Genomic DNA, 26,569 nt, shown 5'->3' with positions numbered 1-26,569 from the left:
TTAAAGTCCCCTGGTAAAACTTCATTTCAAAACCCAAGGCTATTAATTAATGTATGTTCAGAGATAATTTAGCTGAGTTTTACCAGCCTGAGGACACGAGACAAAACTTAATGGATCCATTTCCTTTCCTTCCTCTTTGTAATCTATCTAATGTTAGCAATCTAACTAGACCTACATCAAAGCCAGAGCTGCATATAAAATATAAGCGAAAGCATTAGAAAGGCTGCCAACTCTCACGCATTTGACACTGTTCTCACGCCACACATACATTTTCAAAAATCGCGAAGCAAAGAGGACAATGACACCGACAGACAAGACAGAGCAGGTTACTTTTGATATCAAATTGGCAGTTTTTAAATTCTGTCAGTTTAATTAAGAAATTAAAACAAGAAATACCGTGGCACTATTAAATGTCACGTGACAGATCTGTGGCCCCTCAAGCAAGTGAACTGATCATATCTTCCTCTTTACTACTAGTTAATAGTTAATAAACAAAAAAGAACATTATGTTGAAAGATACAGTACAACTTACCCAAACGTATCATGTAATAAACCAATCAGTATTTTACTGTCAATAAAAAAGCTGGAGAACAATAAAGTCACATAATATTGTTACATTTACCTCAGGAAAGCCATTTAATGCCCATAGTAGCACATTAGTTAGCCAGAAAAAATTACTATAGAGGAGTATTTTGCTAAATATATGCACTACGTACGATACTATATTACACAGATCATTAATCAAATATATATCTTCATTATTTAAAAAAACGCATTATATAAATTTTAATTGTTAATTTTAAGCTTAAATAATAATACAAGCTGTCAGGGCTCCTTGTATGTTTATAGCATAGTGAGAAATGTTTTGCTTGTGAAAAATTAACATGTAGCAACTGTAACTAATATTTATCTAAAGGAATCGATATTGAATCAAGATCAGAATCAAATTGCAAGCTTATGGATTTTGTGTAAAGTACTATGTAAATATTGTAACATGTTGTCACTAAACTTGATTCACGCTTTGACCTTCATACAGTAGCTTAATTATATCACTTTATGATGATATTCAGTATTCATTGAACCAATTCATTCAAACAGTTTGAACTGATTCACATGAATGAGCTGAACTTACCCGTTTTAACACCAATTTTGCTTCTGAAGCTTCTATATATATATATATATATATATATATATATATATATATATATATATATATATATATATATATATATATATATATATATATATATATATATATATATATATATATATATATATATATATATATATATATATATATATATATATATATATATCGTCATGAAATGTTTTATCCAGTGCAGTTTTCTTTCCTGTGTTTATGTATTTCCCATTAAAACAGGAAGTTGAGGCGGGACATATTAAATGCCTCGTCAATTAGCCAATAGCCTTTAGTTTACCTCAATGAACAACGATTTGCTACCAGTTTGCTACCCGTTCAGTGTCAGGTGATATTAGCATTAGGGGAAGAAGATTCTGGGGTGTTTTTGATTTGGATACGACCATGAATGCAAGATGTGTGATCAATATTTTTGGTCCATTTTCCCAGAAGATAGAGATGTATATTACCAGCTAAAAGGTAAAAGTCTTAAAATAAAATGTGTTTATTACTTTGGATTCATGAGTGCTCTAGACGTATCAAATGCATCCATTATCATAAATCTTTATAATAATTCTTTATATTTAAGTTTTTTAGTAAAAAAATAAAAATAAAATAAAAGCTGACATCAAATAACTTATAAATGTAAAACGAAAATGAAATGTGGGCATAGCAACTAACTGAAATACCGTAAATAAGTTGAAGTACTACAAAATTATTAAACCTAAATCATTTTTTATTAAAGCTAAATATAAATATTTTTTAAATAATGATAACAGAAAATAACAGATTATAACAAAATGTATAAAACTAAATCATTAAAATAGCTACAAAAATATTTTGATGAAAACTGAAAATTTAAAAGCTAATTTAAAAAAATAATTTAACTAATTTAACAAATACTACAATAGTATATAAATAATACTTGGATTAATCAGTGGTTTTATTTTGATGTCTGTTAAGTAGGCCTAGTGTTTATTATATTAAAATAAAACCCAAATCAACAAATCCTGGATTAGCTCTCATTCAATCCTCATTAGTTCAACCAAGCATCAGACAAATTGAGCCACTTTATAAAAACAATTGAGGATTGGGGGATTGCACTGTATTATTATCAGTCGGAAATCCTATAGTGAACGTTTTCTATAGACAAAGAAGCAATACGTGCAGTGCAGTAAATGCATCTGAATGGTGGAGAAAGAAAGGTTAGCATTTCAGAGACACTGGGCTGATGACACCTCTTTTGTTTGACAGGGGGACCGGGGTCTGGACGGGCCGAAGGGACCAAGAGGACAGCCGGGTCTGGGAATCAAAGGCGATAAGGTGGGCTATAAATATATCAGCCCATGAATGGACTTCACTTAACCACACCATCTATGACACACAAAAGGCTTAATGGAGGATGTAAAGTGGCCATATGTTCTCACTTAAATGCTGGGGACTGATTGGACCGTGATAGAGGGCAAGAAAGAGCAGATGGGAGGGCGGTACAGCTCAAATTACTGTGGGAAAAATGAGTCCTGCTCACCTGCTAGAAATGAATAAAACACTAGTCATTTCTTTAACCCAAAATTCTCAGGATATTTTAGGGCTGTACCATCTGAAACTGACCATCCTCTTTGTATCCTCAGGGTGAGCTGGGGCCTCCAGGTTTGCCAGGACCGATTGGACTTACAGGCCTTGGCATTCAGGGTGAAAAGGTGAGACAATGTGTTCCTTCTTCACTTGTGTGTTCTTAACATGAAACAGCATTATTTTACAACATACTGTATAAATAATGTTGTCCTTATCTGTTAAACTGCACTTTGCCATAAACAGATAGATTGTCTATTCCCCTGGAACAGGATTGGGCACTCCTGATCTATTATTTTGTTATTTAAACGTTACAAATTCAATCCTAAACTCAGTGTGCCATAAATGCGTATAAATAGTACGAGTGTGCAATGTCGTGGAATGTATACGCATATGTATATATGACGCGCTTGGGTAGGTTTAGGGTAGTGGGGCGTATATATGACACGCGCTTGGGTAGGTTTAGGGTGGTGGGGTGGGGGGTTCGTATGTATAATACGCCATAAAATGCAAAATGAGTTCTGGCGTATACATTCCACGACATTGCACACTCGTACTATTTATACGCATTTTTGTGAGAATACCCCATAGAATCACATTTTTCAGTTAATCCAGGAATATATAAAACAATAAATAATAATAGTAAAAAAGCAATGTCACAGCTGAGGAAAATTGACATCTTCAACCTTTATGCAAATATTAATACGATTTAAAAAAAAAAAAGATTTTATAATCATATTGTTTGGAGTCAAAACGCAATGAAACATTAAAAATTGTGCAGACATAATTGGATGTCATTCAAAGAAACTATGAACACATTAAAAAACGAGAGAACCAACAAAATATTAATAACCGATGATGTTGTAGTCATGGTATGCTTTATCCTGTAAGGAAAAACTTTTTTGTTTGTTTTGTTTTTTTGTAATAGTAAAATAAAACCTGTACTTAACCTTTTTTTGCCAAATAATTTTGCCAGATTGTACCTCTTTTAATTTTTTACTTCAATTTTGATAGTTTAATCAAACTTGTAAGATAATTTAAGATAAATATCCCTTTTGGCCATTACATTTACAGTACCAGTCTATTTTTAATGTATGTATATGTATGATTATATATTACCTATTACCAAAACCATCCAAATGAAAGACGTTTCCTATAATGTTTTTTAAAAGCATTGTAAAATATTTCTAGCCCAGTTATTATTAGTGATGTTAAATGTTAGGTTTTCTAATGTAATATGTCTCAATTTTAGGGTGTTGAGGGTCCGAGGGGGCCTCCAGGAGGCAGAGGACCGCCAGGAGAGGGCTTCCCTGGTCCCAAGGTTAGTACTGCTAAAGACTGACGAGAATAATGTAATTCATAGCAAACTGAAAAAGGAAGCATAACATTTGTTCTTGGTGTTGTCTTTTGACTATTTTCCATTTTTCTAGGGAGAACAAGGTTTACCAGGAGAGTTGGGGTCACCAGGAGAGCGAGGGCAGGGCGAACCTGGCTCAAAGGTTTGTATTCTTAATAAGCTTAATTAAGGAATGCTTTAAAAACTAATTTTAAACCATGATGAAGAATTTAGTGATGTGTCTGAAGCATAATTCCGAATTCAGAAAGGGACAGAAAATGAGTAACGTATTCTATAGAGTTCCTGAAGCAGTGGTGTTTAAATGGCGGACCGCGATCCAGTTCTGGACCCCAGCTTGGTTCCATCTGGACCGCCGGACATAATTGCGGCATTTTACAATTCAAAGTGAGCAGCACGTCAAGACAACGGAGCGCCTCACAGAACAAGCGTTCATTCGTGGTCCTTCTTGCTGCATCCTATACATCCAATATTTTATCTAGAGCCAAACGCGCTTTATTCAAGCCTTTTCCGATCCATGCGCATTACTGCTCTCTCTCTTGCTAAAGAGGTAACGTGCCACATTGAGCGCAGACGGCATGGTTATTCTAACAACAGTACCAAAAAATTGATACTTTTGCTAAAACACTAATAAACAATATTATAATTTGGAAAATCATTTTGAGGTGCTCATGATGAGTGATTTGATTATTAGATTATGTACGTTGTTATTAGTAGTTCATTACTTTGTGCAAAATATAAAAATGGCCCATACCTTTCTTAAGAAGTAAACCCTGCACCCCCAGTGTGTTTTCTCAGTCCCAAGGTAAAAAATAGCCTGATAAAACATCTGATCTATCCTTTTTATATTCAAATCCAGTTGAGAGAGATATTTACTTTTCTTTTTTAAATATTGGTAAAAATTTCTCAGACATCACTGCTTGGGCCCAATATTCTCATCTTTGATGACTGTTTTGACTGTTTAGGATTTTTTCTTTTACAAAGTACTGCAGCTATACCCCAATGGAAGTGTATACCTGCTCCAAAAAAGTATTGTCTGGACCTCTGCTGGGAAGGAAATATAGAGGCCAGACCTCTAGGAGCTTTAATTGAATACCCCTGATATTATTTCTTCAGGGTGAGCCTGGTGCATCTGGGCTGGCTGGGGTACCTGGACTTCCCGGGGAGGACGGTGCTCCGGGACAAAAGGTAGCGAAACTTTCTGATGTCTGAACTACTGTGAACTGATGCATCTCATGTGATTGAGGGTTGTGCTGTTTTTAATTTTCTCTTAGATATTAGATTTGTCTCTTAGCAAATAAGCCAACAACGTATTGAAGCAGGTTTTAAATGCATCTCAAAACCCAATGGGCAAGACATTATATTCCTTCCATTGTGTTTCACTTCAATCAGGGTGAGCCTGGGGCATCAGGTTTGAGGGGACCTGAAGGGGCTCCAGGAATTGGCACTCAAGGAGAGAAGGTACTTCATTCATTAATCTTTTTAATATTCATTATGTGTCAGAGTTTTGTGATTGTCATTTGACAAATGTCAAAAAACGCATCACATGTCACATGTAATATATCACATCACATATAACCTACAGGATGTGTTGATTGATATTCTATGTTTTAATCGTAATAGGGAGATCAGGGCCAACGTGGCATTCGAGGGTTGCCAGGTTCTCCGGGCATAAGTGGCCCCTCAGGACCAAAGGTGAGTACATCAGAGTGAAACTTTGGTTTTGGATGTAGTTTCCCATTTTCTCCATAGACATTACAAAAATGATTAAATAACATGTCAAATAACTAAGCAAAGACAAAATTACACGAGTGTGAACTCATGAAGCATCACAAATAATTTAATCAAAATAATAGTTCCAGTAAAACTTTTGACATAGCCATTGGTTATAAGTATAAAATACAATATATTTAGCAATATATGAACTATGGCACTACTGTTCAAAAGTTTGGGGTCAAAGAAATTTATATTTTTATCCAGCAATGACTCAAAAAGAAATTAACAAAAGTGACAGTAAAGACTTTTATAATGTTACAAATGTCTATTTCAAATAAATGCTGTTCTTTTCAATTTATTGAATAATCCTGGAAAAAATACATAATGGTTTCCACAAATATATAGAGCAGCACAACACTGATTATAATAAGAAATGATTTCTGAAGGATCATGCGATGCTGAAGACTAGAGTAATGATGCTGAAAATTCAGCTTCGATTACAGGAATAAATTACATTTGAAAGTATATTCAAATAGAAAACAGTGATTTTAAATTGTAATCATATTCCACAACATTAGTGTTTTTACTGTATTTTACTGTAAATAAACTGTAAATAAATGCAACCTCGGTGATACATTTAAAAAATCTTGCTGACCCAGACTTTTGAACAGTATATATTTATTATAAAATATTTAAGAGATTTGTGCTAATTCAAGAGTGTAGGGAGAAAAATAACTTGGTTTATGTGGTAACTAAATATAACTAAATAACTGGGTAACTGAAGGAACTAAATATAATAAGATTAAACTAATTAAAACAAAAATAAAACAAAAACTAATTAAAACAAAAATGTAAAAATGTGAGAGATGGATGTGCAAGATTTGAGATTGGCTCCAAGCTTATAAAACCTATCATTGTTGAAGTAACTGTGCGATACAATGCTTGGGGTTTTACACATAGTTGAAGAAGTTATGCAGTTACATCATTGGAACATTATACTGTTGCCTTTCAGGGAGAGCCAGGCACATCAGGAAGGCTGGGCATGCCAGGATTACCTGGACGAGCTCTTGCAGGACCAAAGGTAACAAAGCCAAGCTACTACAACTGTGCTGATCCCCACAGGCTGGCAGGTCGTGTTAATGGACCACTGCCAGCACAATGAATCAGAACGTTTCTATTTCACATTCATCACTGCCAACTTAGCAATAAAACACAGTTCAGTAATGCTATGACCTCATCTCCTTGTGCCTTCAGGGTGATGTGGGACCCACGGGTCCTCCCGGGCCGATGGGAGAGACTGGTTACGGCTTGCCTGGTCCAAAGGTGCACCTTTTTTTTTTGTAATCTGTAAAACACTGAAGAAAATTAGCGAAAGGAATTAATATAACCGGGGAAATTGGTGTAATTGGAATATATATATTTATATATATATTTTTTATTTTATTTTTTTTATTACTGGTGAAAAAGTTGGAAAAAAAATTTTTTCTCATTACCGGTGAAAAGTTTGGAATAATTTAGTTTTTTTTTTTTTTTTTTTTTTGACCAGTAAAACATTTGAATAATTACGTTTTTTTTTAAATTACTGGTAAAAAATTCTGAATATTTTAGATTTTTTTTTTTTTTTTACTACCGGGTAAACGTTTGGAATAATTACGATTTTTTTTAAATATCAGTGAACTTTCTGGAATAATTTTTTGAATTACCAGTAAAAAGTTTGAAATATTTTAGGACACGCCTGTAAAAGAGATTTTAATCTCAGTGAGTTTTTTTTCCTCCTGGTTAAATAGTAGTAGTAGGTAGTAATATAGTAATAGTAGTAGTAGGTAGTAATAATAATAATAATAATAATAATAATTTAGATTTTTTTTCATTACCGGTACATTTTTTGAAATAATTTAGATTTTTTTAATTACCAGTAAAAGTTTGGAATCATTTAAATATTTTTAATTACCAGTAAAAAGTCTGAGATAATTATGATTTTTTTGGTAATGGTTCAGCTTTGATCACAAAAATAATGGTTTTGAAAGAAATCTCTTTTCCTCACCACTTCATTTATTTGATCAAAAATACAGTAAAAAACGTTTTATTGTGAAATATTACAATTTAAAATCACTGTTTTCCATATTAATATATTTGAAAATGTAATTTGTTTCTGTGATGCAAAGCTTAATTTTGCATCATTACTCCAATCTTCAGTGCCTTCTAATATGATGATTTGCAGCTTAGTTGTTATCAATTTAAATTGTAATAATATTTCTCAATATAACTGTTTTTACTGTATATTTAAATACATGCAGCCTTTATTCTTATATATGTTTTCTCTATATCACATGATCACATTTAGGGTGATCGAGGGAACGCAGGCCCACCCGGACCGTTTGGGCCTAAAGGTGAAGGATTCCCTGGTCCAGTGGTAAGCAGCAATTTTTAGATCTGTATTTAAAGCGGTGGTTCCGTGTTTTTTTTAGGCTTGGATGTGTTTATGGGGCGCAGTATAACATGTCTTAATACTTCTTCTTTTTTTTTAACGCCGTATTTTTCTTATATTTGACCTTTATTCCACATCGCTGTCTCCACTGTCCTGTGAACGTCTCGTTTGCTTCCTGCTTCTATGAAGCCCATCCCTCTGAAAAACGCAATGGTCTTAGATTGGTCAGATGGACAAATGTAGTTTCCTGTATTTTTATTGGCTAAAGTGCCAAGCACAGGTTGTCCGGAAACGCCACGCCCCTTCCCATTACAGGCAGAAGTCACATCTGCGGAGACTAGCAAGGGTTTATGATGTCACCAACCAGGAAGAAGCTCGTTGTAGTCCAAACCGGCCGTTTTTGTAGGCAATAAACTACCATCACTTTAAAAGACAATATCTCCGTTTGCATTGAACTTTCAGTGCTGTAACTTTGCAGATACTGTTTATGCTCAAGCAGCAACATTACACACTAACTAAAGTTAAAAAAGTGAAATCGCATGCAACCACCCCTTTAAAGCATCACTCTATGCTTATTCATCACCTAAAAGACACATTTCTAAGACATTTTTTTATCGCAGTTCCCATACTAAGGTTTGTTGCTAGTATTTGAGCATGTGTGTTACCTTACACAGGGTCTGCCTGGTTTACCTGGCCCTCAAGGTGAGCCCGGGCCTGAGGGCATTGGCATTCCTGGACCAAAGGTGAAGTTACCACTTGATCCTGCATATATTTATGATGACATATGAGGGTCATTTCTGACTTTCTGAAGTGTGTTCGGACACTTAAACTTTATTGACTACGACTTGATTAATTACACAATGACAAGAATGGAAATAAGGAGCTAAATAAGCTAGTCATTTCTTAGTGAGGGATTGAAGTTAATTTTGGTATCTTTAATCATTATTTGAAATTATGAATTCTATAAATGTATCAATCGTGATGCAATGTGATATTGAAGACAGAAAAAGGCCTGTTAAACTGATTATCAATTAAATCAATATTCCTAAAAAAAATGTGTTTGAAAAATATTTATATGACAGAAAGAACAAAAATTAGTAAGCACTTGCAATAATTTAAAAAATTACAATTTTGCCAGTTTATCATTGGTTTAAATAGATTAGATGTTTAAAATTTCAGGTCTAACTTATAACAAATTGTATGTACACTTAAGTTCAATATATTAAGATTGTAACAGGAAAATGTACCACACAGTAGGAATGTATTTAAATGGTTTCATTTCTCTTCAGGGAGATGTTGGATTCAGGGGTTTGCCTGGTTTGCCAGGACCACCTGGTGAAGGACTGCAAGGACAGCCGGTAAGATTGATATTTATTCCCATAAATCTCCCTGACTACAGTAATGAAACTGTGATACTGCACGCCTCACACGTCCAGAACAAGAGGTCTGAACAAGCATGCATTGGGAGTCTGTCTGTGTTGCTGTGGCGATTGAGGAAGACAAGCCGTCTGTTCTGCCCTCATTAATTCTGCTGGATTGCTGTTTCAGGGCAACATGGGAAGGCCAGGTCCTCCAGGGCCACACGGACCTCCAGGGGAAGGTATCCAGGGACACAAAGTAGGTTAACTAGCTACAACACAGCTAAAATAATTATACCTTGATATTTTACAGCGGTTTGGTGACATTCAGTCTGGATATTTGTCTATTTTTTTATCAATCAAAAGTTTGGAATAATCCAAATTTTCAAATGTTTTTGAAAGTTTTTATACTCACATAGGCTGCATTTATTTGATTAAAAAAATACAGTAAAATTGTGAAATATTACAATTTAAAATAACCGTTTTTTTCTGTTTGAATATATTTGAAAATGAAATGTATTCCTGTGATCAAAGCTGAATGTTCATCATTCATCACAGGAATAAATATGTATATATTTAATCCTAAAAATATATAATATTATTTTACAATATTACTAGATTTGTACTGTTTTTTTTGATCAAATACATACAGCCTTTATGAGCATATGAGACAAAAACAGAAAATCTTAATTATTCAAGAAAAATTACCGGTAGTATAATTTGTTTAAAATATAATTTTACATATTTGTTGTTATAAAACAAATTATGGCAATATTGAATCTTTGGCTGAAATATAATGTGATAAAATATAAAATAATAAAATAATATAGTATGATATAGAAAAAATTAAAAAGTAAATGTACTGCTGTCCGTAACTTTTTTTTGTGTTCAAGATTTACAAAAATTATATAATGAGAATGTACAACATGAATCCATTTTCCAAACTGTGTTTTTGTCTTACCCTGAATCATTATGGTACACTTATAATAAGTATTTATATTGGGACTATTTCAGGCCAGACTGGTAGGTACCGCTGCGGAGGAGCACAGTCCCTGCGTGAACCGCCATAGACATAAACAGAGAGAAGTAGCTCCGGCTGCAATGTTCTTCCGCAAGATGCAGTTCTGTTTATTAATCACTAGAGTCCAAAAAGTTACGGACTGCAGCTTTAAATATCAACACTTTAAAAATGTATACTATCATGATGTCATTTTATCTCAGCAGCACCAAAATCATGACGATTCAATATTGCCACCCTGTACTGGAATGTAATGGCATGGTGTCCAAGGCCATGCTACGTTTAAAAGAGAGAATAACATTGTTTGTTGAATCCATCAGGGGGATCAGGGGGCTCCTGGAGTGACAGGACCGAGGGGCCCATCAGGAGAGGGACTTCCAGGCTCCAAGGTGACAATTTAGATCATGATAATTTAAGAAGATGGGGAGTTTTATATATATAAAATGTTACATAGATGTCTTAAAGGCACAGTAGCATAAAACAACCTGTTTAGTTCAGGTCATAATAAAAAAGGGTCAGAAAGATGAATTATTTTTTGATGAAAAATAGTCTATTATTAGAAAATATATGTGCTATGACCCCATTCATCTGTATCTCTCTCGTACAGGGTGACCGTGGTTTGCCTGGGGAGAGGGGCTACAAAGGAACGAAAGGTGACTTCGGAGACCCAGGGACTCCAGGACTGGCTGTGAGTTCATTTAGTTACTATAAACCATCCTTTGTGCAAAGAGCAGACAGTGTAAATGATAAATCACATCCTACATTAAATCTGCTCCTTTAGGGAAGACAAGGAATCAAAGGCGAACAAGGACTCACGGTAAAATCAAACACATTCACATCTTTTCAACTGTAGATTCATTTTAGTAGATGTTAAATTTAGGAACGCAGTGCAACCATATGCATTTTTTTTTTGTTGTATTTTTTTTTCAGAGAAAAGACAATACAGCTTTAAGGAGTTAATTTTATTTAAACTATGCAACATATGCATTGTAAATATTAGCATATACAATAATTTGTAAATGATTAATCAAAGTAAAGCCATACAATGCATTGTAAATATTAGTAAATTTAGTCATATTCAATGTTTTTTTAGCGGGAAAGACATAATCAAGCTTGAGTTAATCTTTAAAAAAACTTATGCAACCATATGCATTGTAAATATTAGCAAGTACAGTAAAAATTTTTTTATGATTTTCAGAGTAAAGACCATCTAGCTGATTAAGGAGGTTCATTTTAGAACAACTATGCAACCATATGGATTTTAAATATTAGAAATTTTAGCCATTTTTAATGATTCTTGAGAGAAGACATAATCAAGCTTGTTAAAGAGTTAATATTTGGAAAACTGCAACCATATGCACTCAATTTACTTAAATACTAGTAAATTCAATAATTGTAATGATTTTTCAGAGAGAAGACATAATCAAGCTGATCAAGGAGATTTGTGGTGAGTCTTAGATTTTAAATATGACAAAGTAAATGATTTGATAATGAAAAAACAGGTGTGTCATGATATGACTTCATGTATTTCTAGGATGCGGCATTAAGTGCAAGGAAAGGCCCATGGAGCTGGTGTTTGTGATCGACAGCTCTGAGAGCGTGGGCCCGGAAAACTTTGAGATCATCAAGGACTTTGTCACAGCCTTGGTGGACCGCGTCACAGTGGGCCGTAATGCCACGAGAATCGGTCTCATTCTTTACAGTTTGGACGTCCATCTGGAGTTTAACCTGGCCCGGTATATGACAAAGCAGGATGTGAAGAAGGCCATCAGGAACATGCCTTACATGGGAGAGGGCACCTATACTGGCACTGCCATCCGCAAAGCCACACAAGAGGCCTTTTACAGCGCCAGAAACGGTGTCAGGAAAGTGGCCATCGTCATTACGGATGGACAAACGGATAAAAGGGAATCTGTTAAGCTGGATATTGCAGTACGTGAAGCTCAAGTGGCGAATATTGAAATGTATGCGCTGGGTATCGTGAACACCTCTGACCCGACGCAAGCAGAGTTCCTGAGGGAGCTCAACCTCATCGCCTCGGACCCTGACAGTGAACACATGTTCCTCATTGATGACTACAACACGCTGCCAGGTGAGAGAAAAATAGCCTATATGCACAGAGAAATTTGTATTTATTTTATAACTGCATATTGGCCTGGGTGATATAACTAATACATTTTATTTTATAATATAAAATAATCAACAATAAATTATATTAAATGTAATATAACAAATAAATATATGTTGTATTCAATGATTGTACATAAATGTTGACATGTATGCCAGTCAATAGGCTGAAAAATATAATAACAATTATATTTATAAATTAATAATATAATATAATTGTTATTAAACTAACAATGGCAAAATTAAATCTTGTCGACATGCTTAAATATAAAACAATGAGGGAATTGAAATGATAAAATAATATTGTATAATTTAGAATAAAAAATAAAGGTAAAAATATATATAATTTTATAATATACAATAATAAAATGGTAATAAATGTAACATATAATATTACATTGACGATATTGAATATTGTCAGTAGGCTGAAAAAAATTTAATTAAAAAAATTAAAAATATATAGTTCATAACAGAAAACAAATAATATATTTATACTATATATATATCTATATATATATATAGAGAGAGAGAGAGAGAGAGAGAGAGAGAGAGAGAGAGAGAGAGAGAGAGAGAGAGAGAGAGAGAGAGAGAGAGAGAGAGAGAGAGAGAGAGAATTTTTCACAAGTCAAAAATGTATATTGACAATAAAAGGTCAATTGGCTGAAAAATACAATAAAATTATAATTTATAATACAAAGTAATAAATGATACGATTTAATTAAATATGTTTTTATAACAGCCATTGTCACAAATTACACTGAAATTTTGTAATGCAAGAACTAAAATACTACAAAAATCGTGTTAAAATAATCAAGGCAGGTTTTCTAATTTGATATATTTATATATTTTTATGCACATGCACCAATATAACAATAAACAGTAAAACATACCTACAAATAGACATTTTAATAAATGAAAAACACATTTCTGAGTGGCATTTGATTGGTACAAACCTTTTTTAAGTTCTGAATCAATTCATTGAACTGGAAATTTGGGAACTGATTCCCTAAAATGAATAAATATTCTTAATTTGAACCGTATTTTCCCCCAGGCACTATTTAAACATCTCTAAACAAGTCTTAACTCATGCTTAGTTTAATGATACGCTCTTCAAGATTGCTATATTCACAATGTTGATTAATTTCATAACAGCCTTATGAAGACTGCAATTGTTATTTAAACAGTTTCAAGCTGAAACTAATTGCATCTTGCTCTGTGTCCATCTCTTTATGCAGCTCTGGAGTCTAAACTGGTTAGCCAGTTCTGTGAGGATGAGAACGGGGCCCTCTTCTTCAACCAGATTACCAACGGCTTGAACGGGAACAATGGCTATGGCTACAATAACGGTCAAGAAGGAGCTTACGCGTACAGGAATAATGCTTATGGGAACAGATTTCAGGAGTCAGTGGACAGAGCGGCGGGTCACAACAGAGGCAGAGGACACAGCATCCCTCTTCCCATCAACCCCGGCCCTCTCAAAGCACAGGTCAACTAACAGAACTAACTTAATGTGAACTTCATTCATACTGTAAACTAATGCAAAGTGATTGTGATGACTGTGTGTTGTGGCTGCTGTGCAGGAGGAGAATGACTATGAAGGAGAGGATCTTGACATAAAGACACAAACTCAAAGTGGAGGCACCATTGCTGTTGTCAATAAATCTGTCCAACCTGTACAGCCAGGAACCTCTTCATCATCATCTTCATCATCAGTATCTTCATCAGTGGCAACACACTCTACCTCAGTGAATGTGAACGCACAGCCTCATCCTGTAGTGATAAAAGGTAATAAGGAAACACATTGCACATCGCATGTGCACATTGCATTACAACATTCTCCAGCTAAATGGAACATTTGGTAATTGATTCACCTACATATTAATACGGTTCTGCATGCTGTTTTTTCAGGACCATTATGTCTTTCTATAAAGTTTTGATTTTGTTTTTGGGGGTCTTATTTTCCCACATATTTTACATTATTGTCTCACCTCTTTTTCCAGTCTGTCAGTAACGCTCTGTTTAGTTCCTGTCTCTGTGAAGCTCCTCCTTCTAAAAAGCACAATGTGCTCTGATTGGATGGACCAGTGTGGAACAGTGTGTCTGTGATTGGTTTGATTGCTGTGAACTGCTTTGAGTGTGTTTCGGAAACAAATCACTTCCCTTACCTAACCCTGTTAGATCCGGGGTGGAAAAACCATACATGGTAACAACACACTACTGAAGCAACTCAACCAGGCCCCACCCCTTTTAAAAATATTAAAAGGCACAATATGTACGATTTTTGGATTAAAATATTCAAAAACCACTAGAACAATGTTATATATTTTGTTGAATTGTGTACTTACATTATCCCAAATGTTTCCAAAACTGTTTAAATCCAGAGAAAAGTCACAAAATTCAAACGATAAATGCTGTTTTGACGCTCTTTAATGTTATGTGACTGATCACAGTAAAGTACGCATTAGTTCAAACGGCGGCGGCGCGCGAGTGAACGCGATCCTCTCTTCTTAAAGAATAAACATGAATAAATATCTCGTAAGGTATGTTGAGGAAACATTACAATTTACTGAAATGTATAATATGTTATGTAATCACTCAATCGGTGTTTCAACTGCGGAAAGACAACAGCTTGAGAACAACGTAGCATCACATTTACTTCAGGCAAGTCAAAATTAGCCTATATATTCATTATATTCTACTTAACCTGTTAGTGATGTCTTGTTCATTTAATGCATGCTTAAATAAATCTGTCATGATTTGACAGCGTTGTATAAATTATTATATTTCAACAACGAATTGGAGTAAAAATATATATAATTAGATTTAGAAGTTATTGCAAAAACTGCCTTGTGAAGCTTATGAGTGTTGATTATTAGATCTAAAAATAAATAAATTAATTGAGGCTAAAAGTTGGGCTCTGTTGTTAACCTTTAATATTACAATGTGTAGCCTAAGTACGGACTCCCTATATAGTTTACAGCATTATCTTTAAGAAACTTTTAGTTATAATTGAATTATTTAAGGACACATATTTTTCAGTATATATACCACTGTTGAATAAAAATAAATAAAAACAATTTTGTAAAACTGCTGTACCGAAATCACACTGAACCGTGACTTCAAAACTGAGGTACGAACCGAACCGTCAGATTTGTGTACCGTTACACCCCTAATCCCAAATGTTTCCAAAACTGTTTAAATCCAGAGAAAAGCGATTTTACCAGGACCCGGGCCATCTATTGATAACATCATACCTGCGTTACCCTGGTTTTATTTTTTGGAAACCATGGAAACACCAAAACACACTTTAATATATCATGTGTTTTATGATTCTGCGCAATCAACAAGTCATCAACCCATGGCTTTGTTTTAAATAAGCGACCTCTAGAGGTGAATAATAACATATTGTGCCTTTAACCCTTGTGCATCAATTTAAAAAAGTGACACATAGGTTCATAGAGGACACAAATGTCCATAAGGATGCACAAGAGTTAATTGAGGAACATTGTGACGTTTCATTCCCCGAAGAAAACTCAAGACTACAATGGAGGAGAGTTCAGAAACAGTGCACATTGACATAGAGAATAACTCCCTTTGGACTGATGTTGTGCTTGGTAACTTTGCAGACATTTTTCATGCTCAAAGAGCAACATTACACTCTAAAGACTCTAATAGGACCTTTGAAGTGAACTGATCTTACTTTTCTCTCTCTTCTTCGGTGGTGTGTCAGAATCAGCTCCCCTGGATCCTCGTTGTCTGCTCGGTCTCAGCCAGGGCTCCTGTAGAGATTACATCATTCGCTGGTACTACGACAAACAGGCAAACGCTTGTGCTCAGTTCTGGTACGGAGGCTGTCAAGGCAACGACAACCGTTTCCAGACAGAAGAAGAATGCAAGAAGATGTGTGTCCTCAACAGGACAGGTATTATTCACTCCTACAGACATGAAAAATACAGTTGTTATCAAACATAAATATTGACGATAATAAATATTCATCAAATATCAACAGGCTGATAAATATAATACAATTTAGTATTTTATATTATATTTATATATTTATATATAATTAATACAATTATATTAAATATGTTTTATTTCATTTATGTATATTATCACTATTTATATAGAAAAATATCAATAAAAAATATAAAATGTAATGCAAGAGTTAAAATAATTTATTAATCAAATTAATTAAATAATTAAAATAATCATGGCATATGCATATGTAATACAAGTTAAGCTCTCTTAAAAGCACAGTTGGGATTATTTATTGCAATTATTACAATTATTATATCTTTTTTATTATTAAGCACTTCTCATTCTGGCAAGTGTTGTTATTTTTAACTAAAACTAAAACGATTAAAAATCTAAATCTAGGTAATTAAAATAAAGCGGAAATAATATTTATTCTAAATATTAGATCAAAAAATTTTAACTTACAAATTATAACTGAAATCCTAAAATAAAAATAAAAAGTTTTATTCTGTATAAATGTTTTAAAAAGAAAAGAAAAAAACGAAAAAAATTACAAAAGCAAATAACTACGTTACTAAAACTTAAACTAAAATGAAAACTGAAATTCTAAATATTTTATTATATATGATACTAAAATAAAATAATTTGTCACATAATGTAAATTATCAATTTTAAATAAAGAATTTAGATTATTTATTATTTATTATTATTTATTAATCACAGTTACAATAACTCATGTATGGAACTAAACTGATTCTGCCCCAGAAGGTATAAAAGTAAAATAAATATTTAAAAATATATATAAGTTTTGCTAAAGCACTCTGAATTATTTAGTAATAAGGATATGAGCCATAACGTTGTCTAAATCATTCTTTTTGAGGTGGAATGACTTATTTAGGTGGATAAACTTTTGGTTATGCATTACAGACACAATGCTTGAGAACATTATATAACAAATACGGTCAAAAACAGAACTTTCCTTTAAAATGTGCAAGGATTTGCATCTTTTCTGACTCTTTCTGCCTTTGTTTTTATAGCTGGCTAAACTGGATGAAGATCTACACCGGTCATCATTCTACACTCAACCTCAGTAAATGAATTGGAGTACCACAATGACAGATGCCCACTTCAGTCACTTCTTTTAATATCAGAAACATTTTCCCCAACTTTAACTCTTTCCCGCCAGTGATTTTTATTTTTAAAAACAAACAAAAGTTGCCAGCCAATCCCAGCAATTTTTGACCATTTTCAAAAATTAATATTTTGTTGTAAGAATATCTGAACCTACAATATATCAAAAGAAAGAACAGAGCCTCTGCTTTAAAAACAAACAACAAACATTTTATTCTAGCTTCATGCATTCTTTTTTTAATCAAAACTTGAAATTTGGGAAAACAAGTTTCACAAAAACAAAACAAAAAAACGGAGAAAATTGAGTTTTTGTTAGAGACAATTAGTTCAATTTAAACACCATCTTCTGGTCAGACGTGGGAATTTATTCGGTACGCGACTCTCACGGTGCATTATGGGTATTCTCTGAGCATACATACATCGTTTGTATACTCGCTATTGCAGTGCATTGTGGGATTAAATGAGTGCAATATGGTTTCGGACAACACTCCAAATGACTGTCTCCTCAAATAGTGCTCTAGGAGGCGATTTCGGACAAGATGGATTCAGAACGATAATCAAAGCATAGATCAAGTCCATCAACACCCCCAAAGCTTCCTATACAGTGACATTTCATTCCGTAACACTGGGCAGATTTGATTTATATGCTGTTTAATATTTGATGAGCGCATTAGCTTCCTTGAAAGGTCAAGCAGAAGATGAGCAAATCTGCTCCCACCATAAAACAGTGAATAAAACATGGATTGCCGGAAAATTCCATCAATGGCGACGAAAGAGTTAAGCTCAGGATCTGGAGGAAATGTTTACACATTTTATACATAACAATTCAAAAGATGTCCACAAACAAATGCCTGCTAAAGTGAAACACAGGTGTTATTGTGAAGCTTCCTGGCCATTCATTCTATATGCAGAACACACACTTCTTATTTTTCTTGGTATCCACTGAGAATCTGTGCACTGCTCTACATGTGACCGTTGTGACATGCAGAAACACTATTTACTACTTTCATTGGGAATTGATTGTATATATATGTTTTGTTTTATTTAAAATGTATATGCAATTTGTGACTTGAGTAAGATTTAGCAGGTGCAGACGCATCATAAATGACATCTTGAGGGTTTTATTGGGAGATTATCATTTTGCTGGGAGCAAAATAACATCAAGTAGGCTAGTCAAGTCACTAAATTGTAATAATTTAAATGCATTTCTGATTTTCAAAACAGAAAACATTTTGTATATATGTTCTCATGTGTCACAGTAGCTTTAGTGTTATTCAGACTAAATAGTTTTGCAATCCTGAATTTTTGTATTCAAAATAATATTTGCCATTTTTATTTCACAAGCCTGTTTTTATTGTCGGAAATAATTGTAGACATGGACGTTTTGACTGTTTTATACAAATTATATTTTTGAAGGTATTCTTTTGTGGAATTCTTGAATAAAATGTTTGGTTAATAATTATGTCTACTTTGTGCTTGTTACTGAACAACTGTAACTATAATATTTGTATTATTATTAACGATCATAATCAAATGTGGATTGCTGATTTAAATATATTAATCCTGATATCTTGATATTAAATTATAGGGATGTACTTATTTTTGGTTTGCAAGTTCCAAGTATATAAATCAAGCAATTTCTAAAAGAAATGTGCATTCAAATAGAAAAGAAGATCATAATTTTATAGAAAAACTACTTTTTGACCATTTTCCATTCGGGTACGTTGCCATATAGCCACATTGCCCTAAGTATCCCCCCAAAAATATGTTCAAATATTTCAAAAACTTAATTTGTATTATTGAAGATATTTCATGTAATAAAAACTTATTTGAAAACACATTTCATGGTTACAAGTTACAACATAATTACAACTTAGGTTATAAGCATATACAAGTTATTTTTTAAGCACATCAAAGTATTCAGATATAGTAATAAAGCAATAGTTTTGAGATGTGTTCTAATTTGAGTGAGTTAAAGCTGTAAAAACCGAATAGCTCTACTTTTAGATCATTAAGTTTGTCCCTCACGTCCCGCCGTACTCATTGATGTTACCGTGGTGACGTGAAGACGCTCCGCTCTGTGCCAAATCCTCTTAGCGAGCGACTGAGAGGGTTTCAGTTCTTATTATCAGAGGAAAAACATATTTACATTAGTTTTATTCGCTCGTTAAACTGTGCTTGATTATGGCGTCAGTTTTAGACGCACTCTGGGAGGACAGAGACGTGAGATTTGACATCACTCCACAGTAAGTCCTCGCGCTAATCTGCTAGCTCCGAAGCTAATGACATTAATTAATCTTAAACAAACACATTAACAGCGAACTAGCGGGACACTTTCTGCACTCTAAATGTCGATGGATTATGTGTTTCCCTGCGATGCGCTTGAAACATTCATATGTGTTTACATGATTTACATCCATCAAGCAATCGTGTCAGCCAAGTGTTTTAAGTGTTTACGTGTTAAGTGTTTTAAAGATTTAAATAAAAATGTAAAATATAAAAATAAATACCAATTCAAAATATGAATAACAATTAGTATAGTATAAATGCTAAAATAATACTACTATGCATAATTCTAAAATATAAATAAATATAAAATGCATATAAAATACATATAAGGTATATAATTAAGCCTTCAGCATTGTCACACTTTTTTAACATTTTAATTTGATACTGGTTTACACTTTATTTTCATTACATGTGTAAAATAAGGTGCAAGGTGCTTCCTAGAAACAAAAAATATGCTTTACACAAACATCCTCTTTTCATATACTCCCATACATGCACCCGTTTTGTAAAATTAAACGTTTAAACCTGGTTTTACAGGCAGGGCTTAGATTAAGCCAGGATTAGGCCTTAGTTCAATTAGGACATCTAAATAGCTTTTATAAGCGTGCCTTAGATTAATAAAATATTACTGGTGTGCATCTTGAGACAAAACAATGTCTGACAATGTAAGATCTCTGCACTGTAAACATTTTTTGTTGGTTTAACTTAAAAAATGTTGAGTTTATTGAAATAAATTTTTTTAGTTGATGCAATGAAGGAAAATGGTTTAATCAATATAAACTCTAAATAGTATTGTATCTGAACCACATACTTACATTTTTAATTTCAATTAACTCAAAATTGTAAGGTAACTTATTTTTTAAATATTTTTTTAGTGTGTGTAAGTTGCTTTTAGTTAAAACAGCTCAAACATGTATTTAAGTCTGGGTCGAGTTTAAGCCTTGTCTGTGAAACCAGGAAGGGAGTGTATTATTCTCTCAGCAGCAGCCAGTGATTTTATGTTTCATTTAAGGCAGATGAAAACCAGACCAGGTGAAGCGCTCATCGACTGCCTGGATTCCATCGAGGACACAAAGGGAAACAATGGTGATAGAGGTGCGGCTGTCTTCTTTTTCTTATTTGATTTGATTAGATTAGTCGTCATGTAAAATATCATCAATTGTCTTGTTTATATTGTATATTATTTTGGTTATTGTAATGTCACGTCTTGTCTTCATATAGGAAGACTCCTGGTGACCAATTTAAGGATAATATGGCATTCATTGGCACTGCCAAGAGTCAACTTGTGTGAGTATTTGAGAAATATTAAATAATAACCTCTATTGCTGCTCTTCATAGTGAGTCTTTGTCGCCCTCTATTGAACAAAATGTATTTAGGGTTAATTACTACAGTGAAAAGATCTAAAACTCTAGGTTTTAATGCACTGGACAGATGTAGATCTCTCAAACATCATTTTGAGAGAGTAAAAAATGTCATCTTTTTTTTAATCTTAATCTAAAATTGAATCTTTTGTGCAACAGATGGATGTTTTCTGTCAGTTGGCAGCAGAACTGTCAATCATTATCTGACACATTGTGTTTTTTTGTGTTTATTAACAGCAGTGGGATACAACTGTATTATTAATATCACCACAAGGACAGCAAATTCAGTGAGTCTTCTTCCTTTCAAGTTCCTACCCATCAGAATCACTTTTAATAGCCCATGTAGATGATGTCAAATTCCCCCTTTTTTCCAGAAACTGAGAGGTCAGACAGAAGCACTTTACATATTAACCAAATCTAATAACACTAGATTTGAGTTCATATTCACGAATGTGGTCCCAGGAAGTCCGAGACTGTTTACATCTGTCATTGCTGTTCACAGGTACTTGTGTTTTACATAATGACAAGATTAGTATCAGTTTTCATGTTTTTTTTCTCTCCAAATTTGAGTTGGTGTATTGGCTTTGTTTTTGTTCATTAACAAATTAATATTTAAATCTATATCTGTAGTTTAATCTATAAAGTTTAACCTATTCTTAGAATTGCATATTAATTCATAAATACCACATTTTTAATGTTAACAGTTAAAAGTATTTTGAACAGGAGTTTGAAAAATGCAATAAGATCTAGTGGTATGTATTGTAAGTTTAAAAGAGTGTTTAGCTATATTTATTTATTTAGCACAGCACACAAAATATACCACAAATGATAAATGATTGGTTGGATTTAGTAGAAATCTACTTAATGGGTAACTTTTTGAAAAAAATATGGTCACTGTTTTATAAAATAAATGCTTCAGAAGAAATATTATTATAGGAATATGGTCAATAAAAGGAAATTAAATTTAGCATAAAATAAAGAATGGATTTAAAAAATGTAACAAATGATCATGTTGAAATCATTGGAATGCCAATAGAATACATTTATTTGTTTAGTTGACCCAATATTACTAAAACATGTAAAGTATTAGATACAATTAGATAAATTAGTTGCCAAACTAATTATGTTTCTTGCAGAGCTTATGAGACGTCCAAAATGTATCGGGATCTGAAGCTAAGAGGAGCTCTTATTCAGAATAAACAGCTGAGGCTTCTGCCACAGGAGCAGGTTTATGACAAAATTAATGGAGTCTGGAACCTGTCTAGTGATCAGGTATTTCAGTGGATTAAAATATAATATTATTATTATAATTGGTTTTGTAGGAATTTACTAAATAATGATGTTGTGAACTTATGTCATTTTAACCCGAAATTAATTTTATTTTCACTTTTAAAAATTAATAGTGGTCTCTTTTGTCGCACTTAAAATAAATTGGAATGTGCACAATCAAGATTACCCTCACACACAGATGAAGGGATGAGACCATAGAACATTCCCAATGCAGAACACACTCCCATACATACACACATGTACACACACGCACACAAACACCTAGACATTCCTTTAAAATAAATGGGGACATATACTGGGGCAATGTTTCCTTTACAATTTTCCAAAAAAAACAAAAAAAAACAATCTGTGACAATGCAGACCACACACATATGAGGTGGTTAGATTTGACCACATTTACAATGCAGAGCATTAATGCCATCTAGTGGCAATAGTCTTGAAATGCCGTGTGTGTGTGTGTGTGTGTGTGTGTGTGTGTGTGTGTGTGTGTGTGTGTGTGTGTGTGTGTGTGTGTGTGTGTGTGTGTGTAATCCCTTCTTTATGGGGACAAAATGTCCCCACAAAGATGGCAATATCCGAAATCCTTGTCCTTGTGGGGACATTTTTAGGTCCCCATGAGAAAAAATATCTTATAAATCATACTGAAGGAGTTTTTTTTTTGAGAAAGTAAAAATGCAGAATGTTTCCTGTGATGGGTAGGTTTAGGGGTAGGGGGCGGTGTAGGTGGATAGAAAATACGGTTTGTACAGTATAAAAACCATTACGCCTATGGAAAGTCTCCATAAAACATGGAAACACTACATGTTTGTGTGTTTGTGTGTGTGTGTGTGTGTGTGTGTGTGTGTGTGTGTGTGTGTGTGTGTGTGTGTGTGTGTGTGTGTGTGTGTGTGTGTGTGTGTGTGTGTGTGTGTGTGTGTGTGTGTGTGTATGTGTGTGTGTGTGTGTGTGTGTGTGTGTGTGAGAGTGCATGCATGCGTGCGTGTGTGTGTGTGTGTGTGCAAATACTTTTTTTTTCTCACAAGGTCATTATATATATATATATATATATATATATATATATATATATATATATATATATATATATATTCTGCACAAAAAAAGTGAATTGTAACACGTGAGGAAAGAGAAACTAAGCATGGCCTTGTGTTTCAGGGTAATCTTGGAACGTTTTTCATTACTAACGTGAGGATAGTGTGGCACGCCAACATGAACGAGAGCTTCAATGTCAGCATTCCCTATCTGCAAATTGTGAGTGTTTCTTCTGCTTCTAAAGACAAAGAGTGAGCTATCAGTAATGAGTTGTATGTATTAAAACCACGCTTTCTTTTTCTCATCCCTTTGTTTGAAGCGCTCCATAAGGATTAGAGACTCTAAATTTGGACTGGCTCTTGTGATTGAGAGCTCTCAACAGGTAAGTCTGGACCAGGATCCAGATCTCCAGAACAACTATAATGACACCAACATTTTATTTAAAGCATAATTATTGTTAAAATGATTATTATTTCATTTGGTGAAGAATAAAAACAAGGTTTTTGTGCATTATTGTTAAAATGTTGTGGTCAGTAAGATAAAAAAAGACGAATTTATTGCATTTATTTAGCAAGGATGGTTAAATTGATTAGTGATATGTATAATGTTACAACAAATTTAATATAAGTGCTGTTCTTTTGAACTTCCTATTCATCAAAAAAAATATATGTATCATGTTTTCCACAAAAATATTAAGCCGCAAATCTGTTTTCAACATTGATAATTATAAGAAATGTGTCTTGAGCAACAAATCGGCATATTTATACATCATGTGACACTGAAGACTGGAGTAATGATGCTAAAAATGTAGCTTTGCATCAGAGGAATAAATTACATTTAAAAAAATATTACAGTAGAAAACAGTTATTTTAAATTGTAATAATATTTTTTTAATATTATTGTTTTTACTGTATGTTTGATCAAATAAATGAAGCCTTGGTGAGCAGAAGATACTTCTTTCAATATACTGTATATATATTTTTAATTTTACCAAACCCAAACTTTGGAAGTGTTGTCTTTGTGGATTCCCTGGTGTGAATGTAGCCTACATTCTGTGATTTTTCATCTCTCAGACAGGAGGATATGTGCTGGGATTTAAGATCGATCCAATGGACAAGTTACAAGATGCAGTGAAGGAAATCAACTCCTTACACAAAGTGTACTCAGCAAACCCCATTTTTGGAGTGGAATACGAGATGGAAGAAAAGGTAGTTAGGCAAATCTGTTGTCATGTAAAGTGAAACATGTGATACTATTGAAAACAGTTGTTTTGAAACTGTATTCTATACTTATAACAAGTGCTCTCCTTTTGTGTTGTATAAAACACCATTAGCCGAGGTACATCAATGTTACCTATGCCTCCACTTTTACTGTAAATCATAGGGAATATGCCCATAGATAACATAAAAATAAATGAGCTTTGTTCCTCAGCCTCAGCCTCTGGAGGAGCTGACCGTAGAGCAGCCGCCTGATGACGTGGAGATTGAGCCAGATGAGCACACGGACGCTTTTACTGTGAGTTTTACCTCATATGCTACTCTAAGAGATAATGACACCCTGCTTTCACCACGTAGTGTTGTGTTGTGTGTGTGTGACATGCTGAAAATAGCTGATCGCTTAAGCCACAACTCACAATGTCCCACCAGCACAGACTTTTGTTGCCAGGGATCAAACATGTTTACACTCTGATCTGATGATTCTGACATTGGGAATGTTCTCTTGTCTAAGATTTAGATTTTTACTACACTTATAATCACTTCATTTTATCTCTTTTTTCATCTCAAGGCTTATTTTGCAGATGGAAATAAGGTAAATCTATCTATCTATCTATCTATCTATCTATCTATCTATCTATCTATCTATCTATCTATCTATCTATCTATCTATCTATCTATCTATCTATCTATCTATCTATCTATCTATCTATCTATCTGTCTGTCTGTCTGTCTGTCTGTCTGTCTGTCTGTCTGTCTGTCTGTCTGTTCATCTGTCCAATTATTCATCCATCCATGAATCTATCTGTCTATCCATCCATCTGTCTGTCTAATGACATCTTTTTTCCCTCTCCGTAAGCAACATGACCGTGAGCCGGTGTTTTCTGAAGAGCTGGGTCTGGCTATAGAGAAACTGAAGGATGGATTCACACTGCAGGGACTCTGGGAAGTCATGGGTTAAAATGCTCAAGCACTCTGTACAGTTATGTATTTAGGCATTGCGTTGTTTGATACACTGTTTACATTCAACATCAAGAATTTTGTAATTAGCAAAATGTGCATTTATTTGCTATTTGATAATAATTACGTATGTTTACAAATCACAATTGAATAAAAGTATAATATAATATATGAATGTGTGCATATAACTAGAACAATATATATATATATATATATATATATATATATATATATATATATATATATATATATATATATATATATATACTGTATGTAGTATAAAATAATATTTGTATATTAGAAACTAAGCTTTTTTTGCATATAGAACTTTACATTCTAATTTTGCTGTTGTGTTCTAGTAAAAGTATGAGATAATGTGATATAAAAATAGTTTTTTGGGTTTAATCCATTTAACATGTTAAAGTGGTTTTGATAGCAGTGGCTGGATCAAACCATTACATGCTTTTTTTGGTGTACATTTTACCCAGACTTTGCTCGGGTTTGACAAAGTCTGGGTAAAATGTATCAGAGGAGCTCACAACTACTTTACAATGAACTGCTCTCTGGCCTCACAGCAGCTGTGGTTTGCTGACCTTTTAGGCAACAAA

The 26,569-nt window shown here is 33.5% G+C and overlaps 2 protein-coding genes and 1 long non-coding RNA gene across 3 annotated transcripts in view; 2 read left to right on the top strand and 1 right to left on the bottom strand.

Moving 5' to 3' along the window:
• LOC137075671 (uncharacterized) overlaps window positions 1–1,190 on the bottom strand; it is a 36,451-nt gene extending 35,261 nt beyond the window's left edge. Inside the window, exon 1 of the long non-coding RNA XR_010905081.1 lies at window positions 1,133–1,190. This is a non-coding gene — a long non-coding RNA (uncharacterized lncRNA). The remainder of the gene's footprint in view (window positions 1–1,132) is intronic.
• The window catches only part of col28a2a (collagen, type XXVIII, alpha 2a), a 41,499-nt gene extending 22,276 nt beyond the window's left edge, over window positions 1–19,223 (top strand). The window contains exons 15-36 of the mRNA XM_067444514.1: window positions 2,393–2,461; window positions 2,770–2,838; window positions 3,963–4,031; window positions 4,141–4,209; window positions 5,181–5,252; window positions 5,457–5,525; window positions 5,688–5,759; window positions 6,793–6,861; window positions 7,035–7,103; window positions 8,125–8,193; window positions 8,883–8,951; window positions 9,498–9,566; window positions 9,757–9,825; window positions 10,905–10,973; window positions 11,192–11,272; window positions 11,366–11,401; window positions 11,995–12,031; window positions 12,119–12,676; window positions 13,947–14,197; window positions 14,292–14,496; window positions 16,442–16,633; window positions 17,724–19,223. Of these exons, the coding sequence (XP_067300615.1) occupies window positions 2,393–2,461; window positions 2,770–2,838; window positions 3,963–4,031; window positions 4,141–4,209; window positions 5,181–5,252; window positions 5,457–5,525; window positions 5,688–5,759; window positions 6,793–6,861; window positions 7,035–7,103; window positions 8,125–8,193; window positions 8,883–8,951; window positions 9,498–9,566; window positions 9,757–9,825; window positions 10,905–10,973; window positions 11,192–11,272; window positions 11,366–11,401; window positions 11,995–12,031; window positions 12,119–12,676; window positions 13,947–14,197; window positions 14,292–14,496; window positions 16,442–16,633; window positions 17,724–17,731 (2,340 nt within the window). The 3' untranslated portion in view covers window positions 17,732–19,223. The remainder of the gene's footprint in view (window positions 1–2,392; window positions 2,462–2,769; window positions 2,839–3,962; window positions 4,032–4,140; window positions 4,210–5,180; window positions 5,253–5,456; window positions 5,526–5,687; window positions 5,760–6,792; window positions 6,862–7,034; window positions 7,104–8,124; window positions 8,194–8,882; window positions 8,952–9,497; window positions 9,567–9,756; window positions 9,826–10,904; window positions 10,974–11,191; window positions 11,273–11,365; window positions 11,402–11,994; window positions 12,032–12,118; window positions 12,677–13,946; window positions 14,198–14,291; window positions 14,497–16,441; window positions 16,634–17,723) is intronic.
• Window positions 19,224–19,874: 651 nt separating this feature from the next.
• On the top strand, window positions 19,875–26,137 carry bbs5 (Bardet-Biedl syndrome 5). Its single transcript, XM_067444519.1, has 12 exons — window positions 19,875–20,063; window positions 21,119–21,201; window positions 21,328–21,393; window positions 21,706–21,755; window positions 21,843–21,970; window positions 22,605–22,740; window positions 23,911–24,006; window positions 24,107–24,169; window positions 24,861–24,995; window positions 25,219–25,302; window positions 25,573–25,596; window positions 25,861–26,137. Exons 1-12 carry the CDS (start codon window positions 20,002–20,004, stop codon window positions 25,960–25,962), a joined length of 1,029 nt encoding a protein of 342 aa, XP_067300620.1. The 5' UTR covers window positions 19,875–20,001; the 3' UTR covers window positions 25,963–26,137.
• The last annotated feature ends 432 nt before the right edge of the window (window positions 26,138–26,569 follow it).

Source organism: Pseudorasbora parva, chromosome 5 (assembly GCF_024679245.1).
Source record: "Pseudorasbora parva isolate DD20220531a chromosome 5, ASM2467924v1, whole genome shotgun sequence".
Taxonomy (NCBI): Eukaryota; Metazoa; Chordata; class Actinopteri; order Cypriniformes; family Gobionidae; genus Pseudorasbora; species Pseudorasbora parva.
Note: the sequence above shows the minus strand (reverse complement) of the source record. Positions and strands in the feature narration are given on the sequence as shown.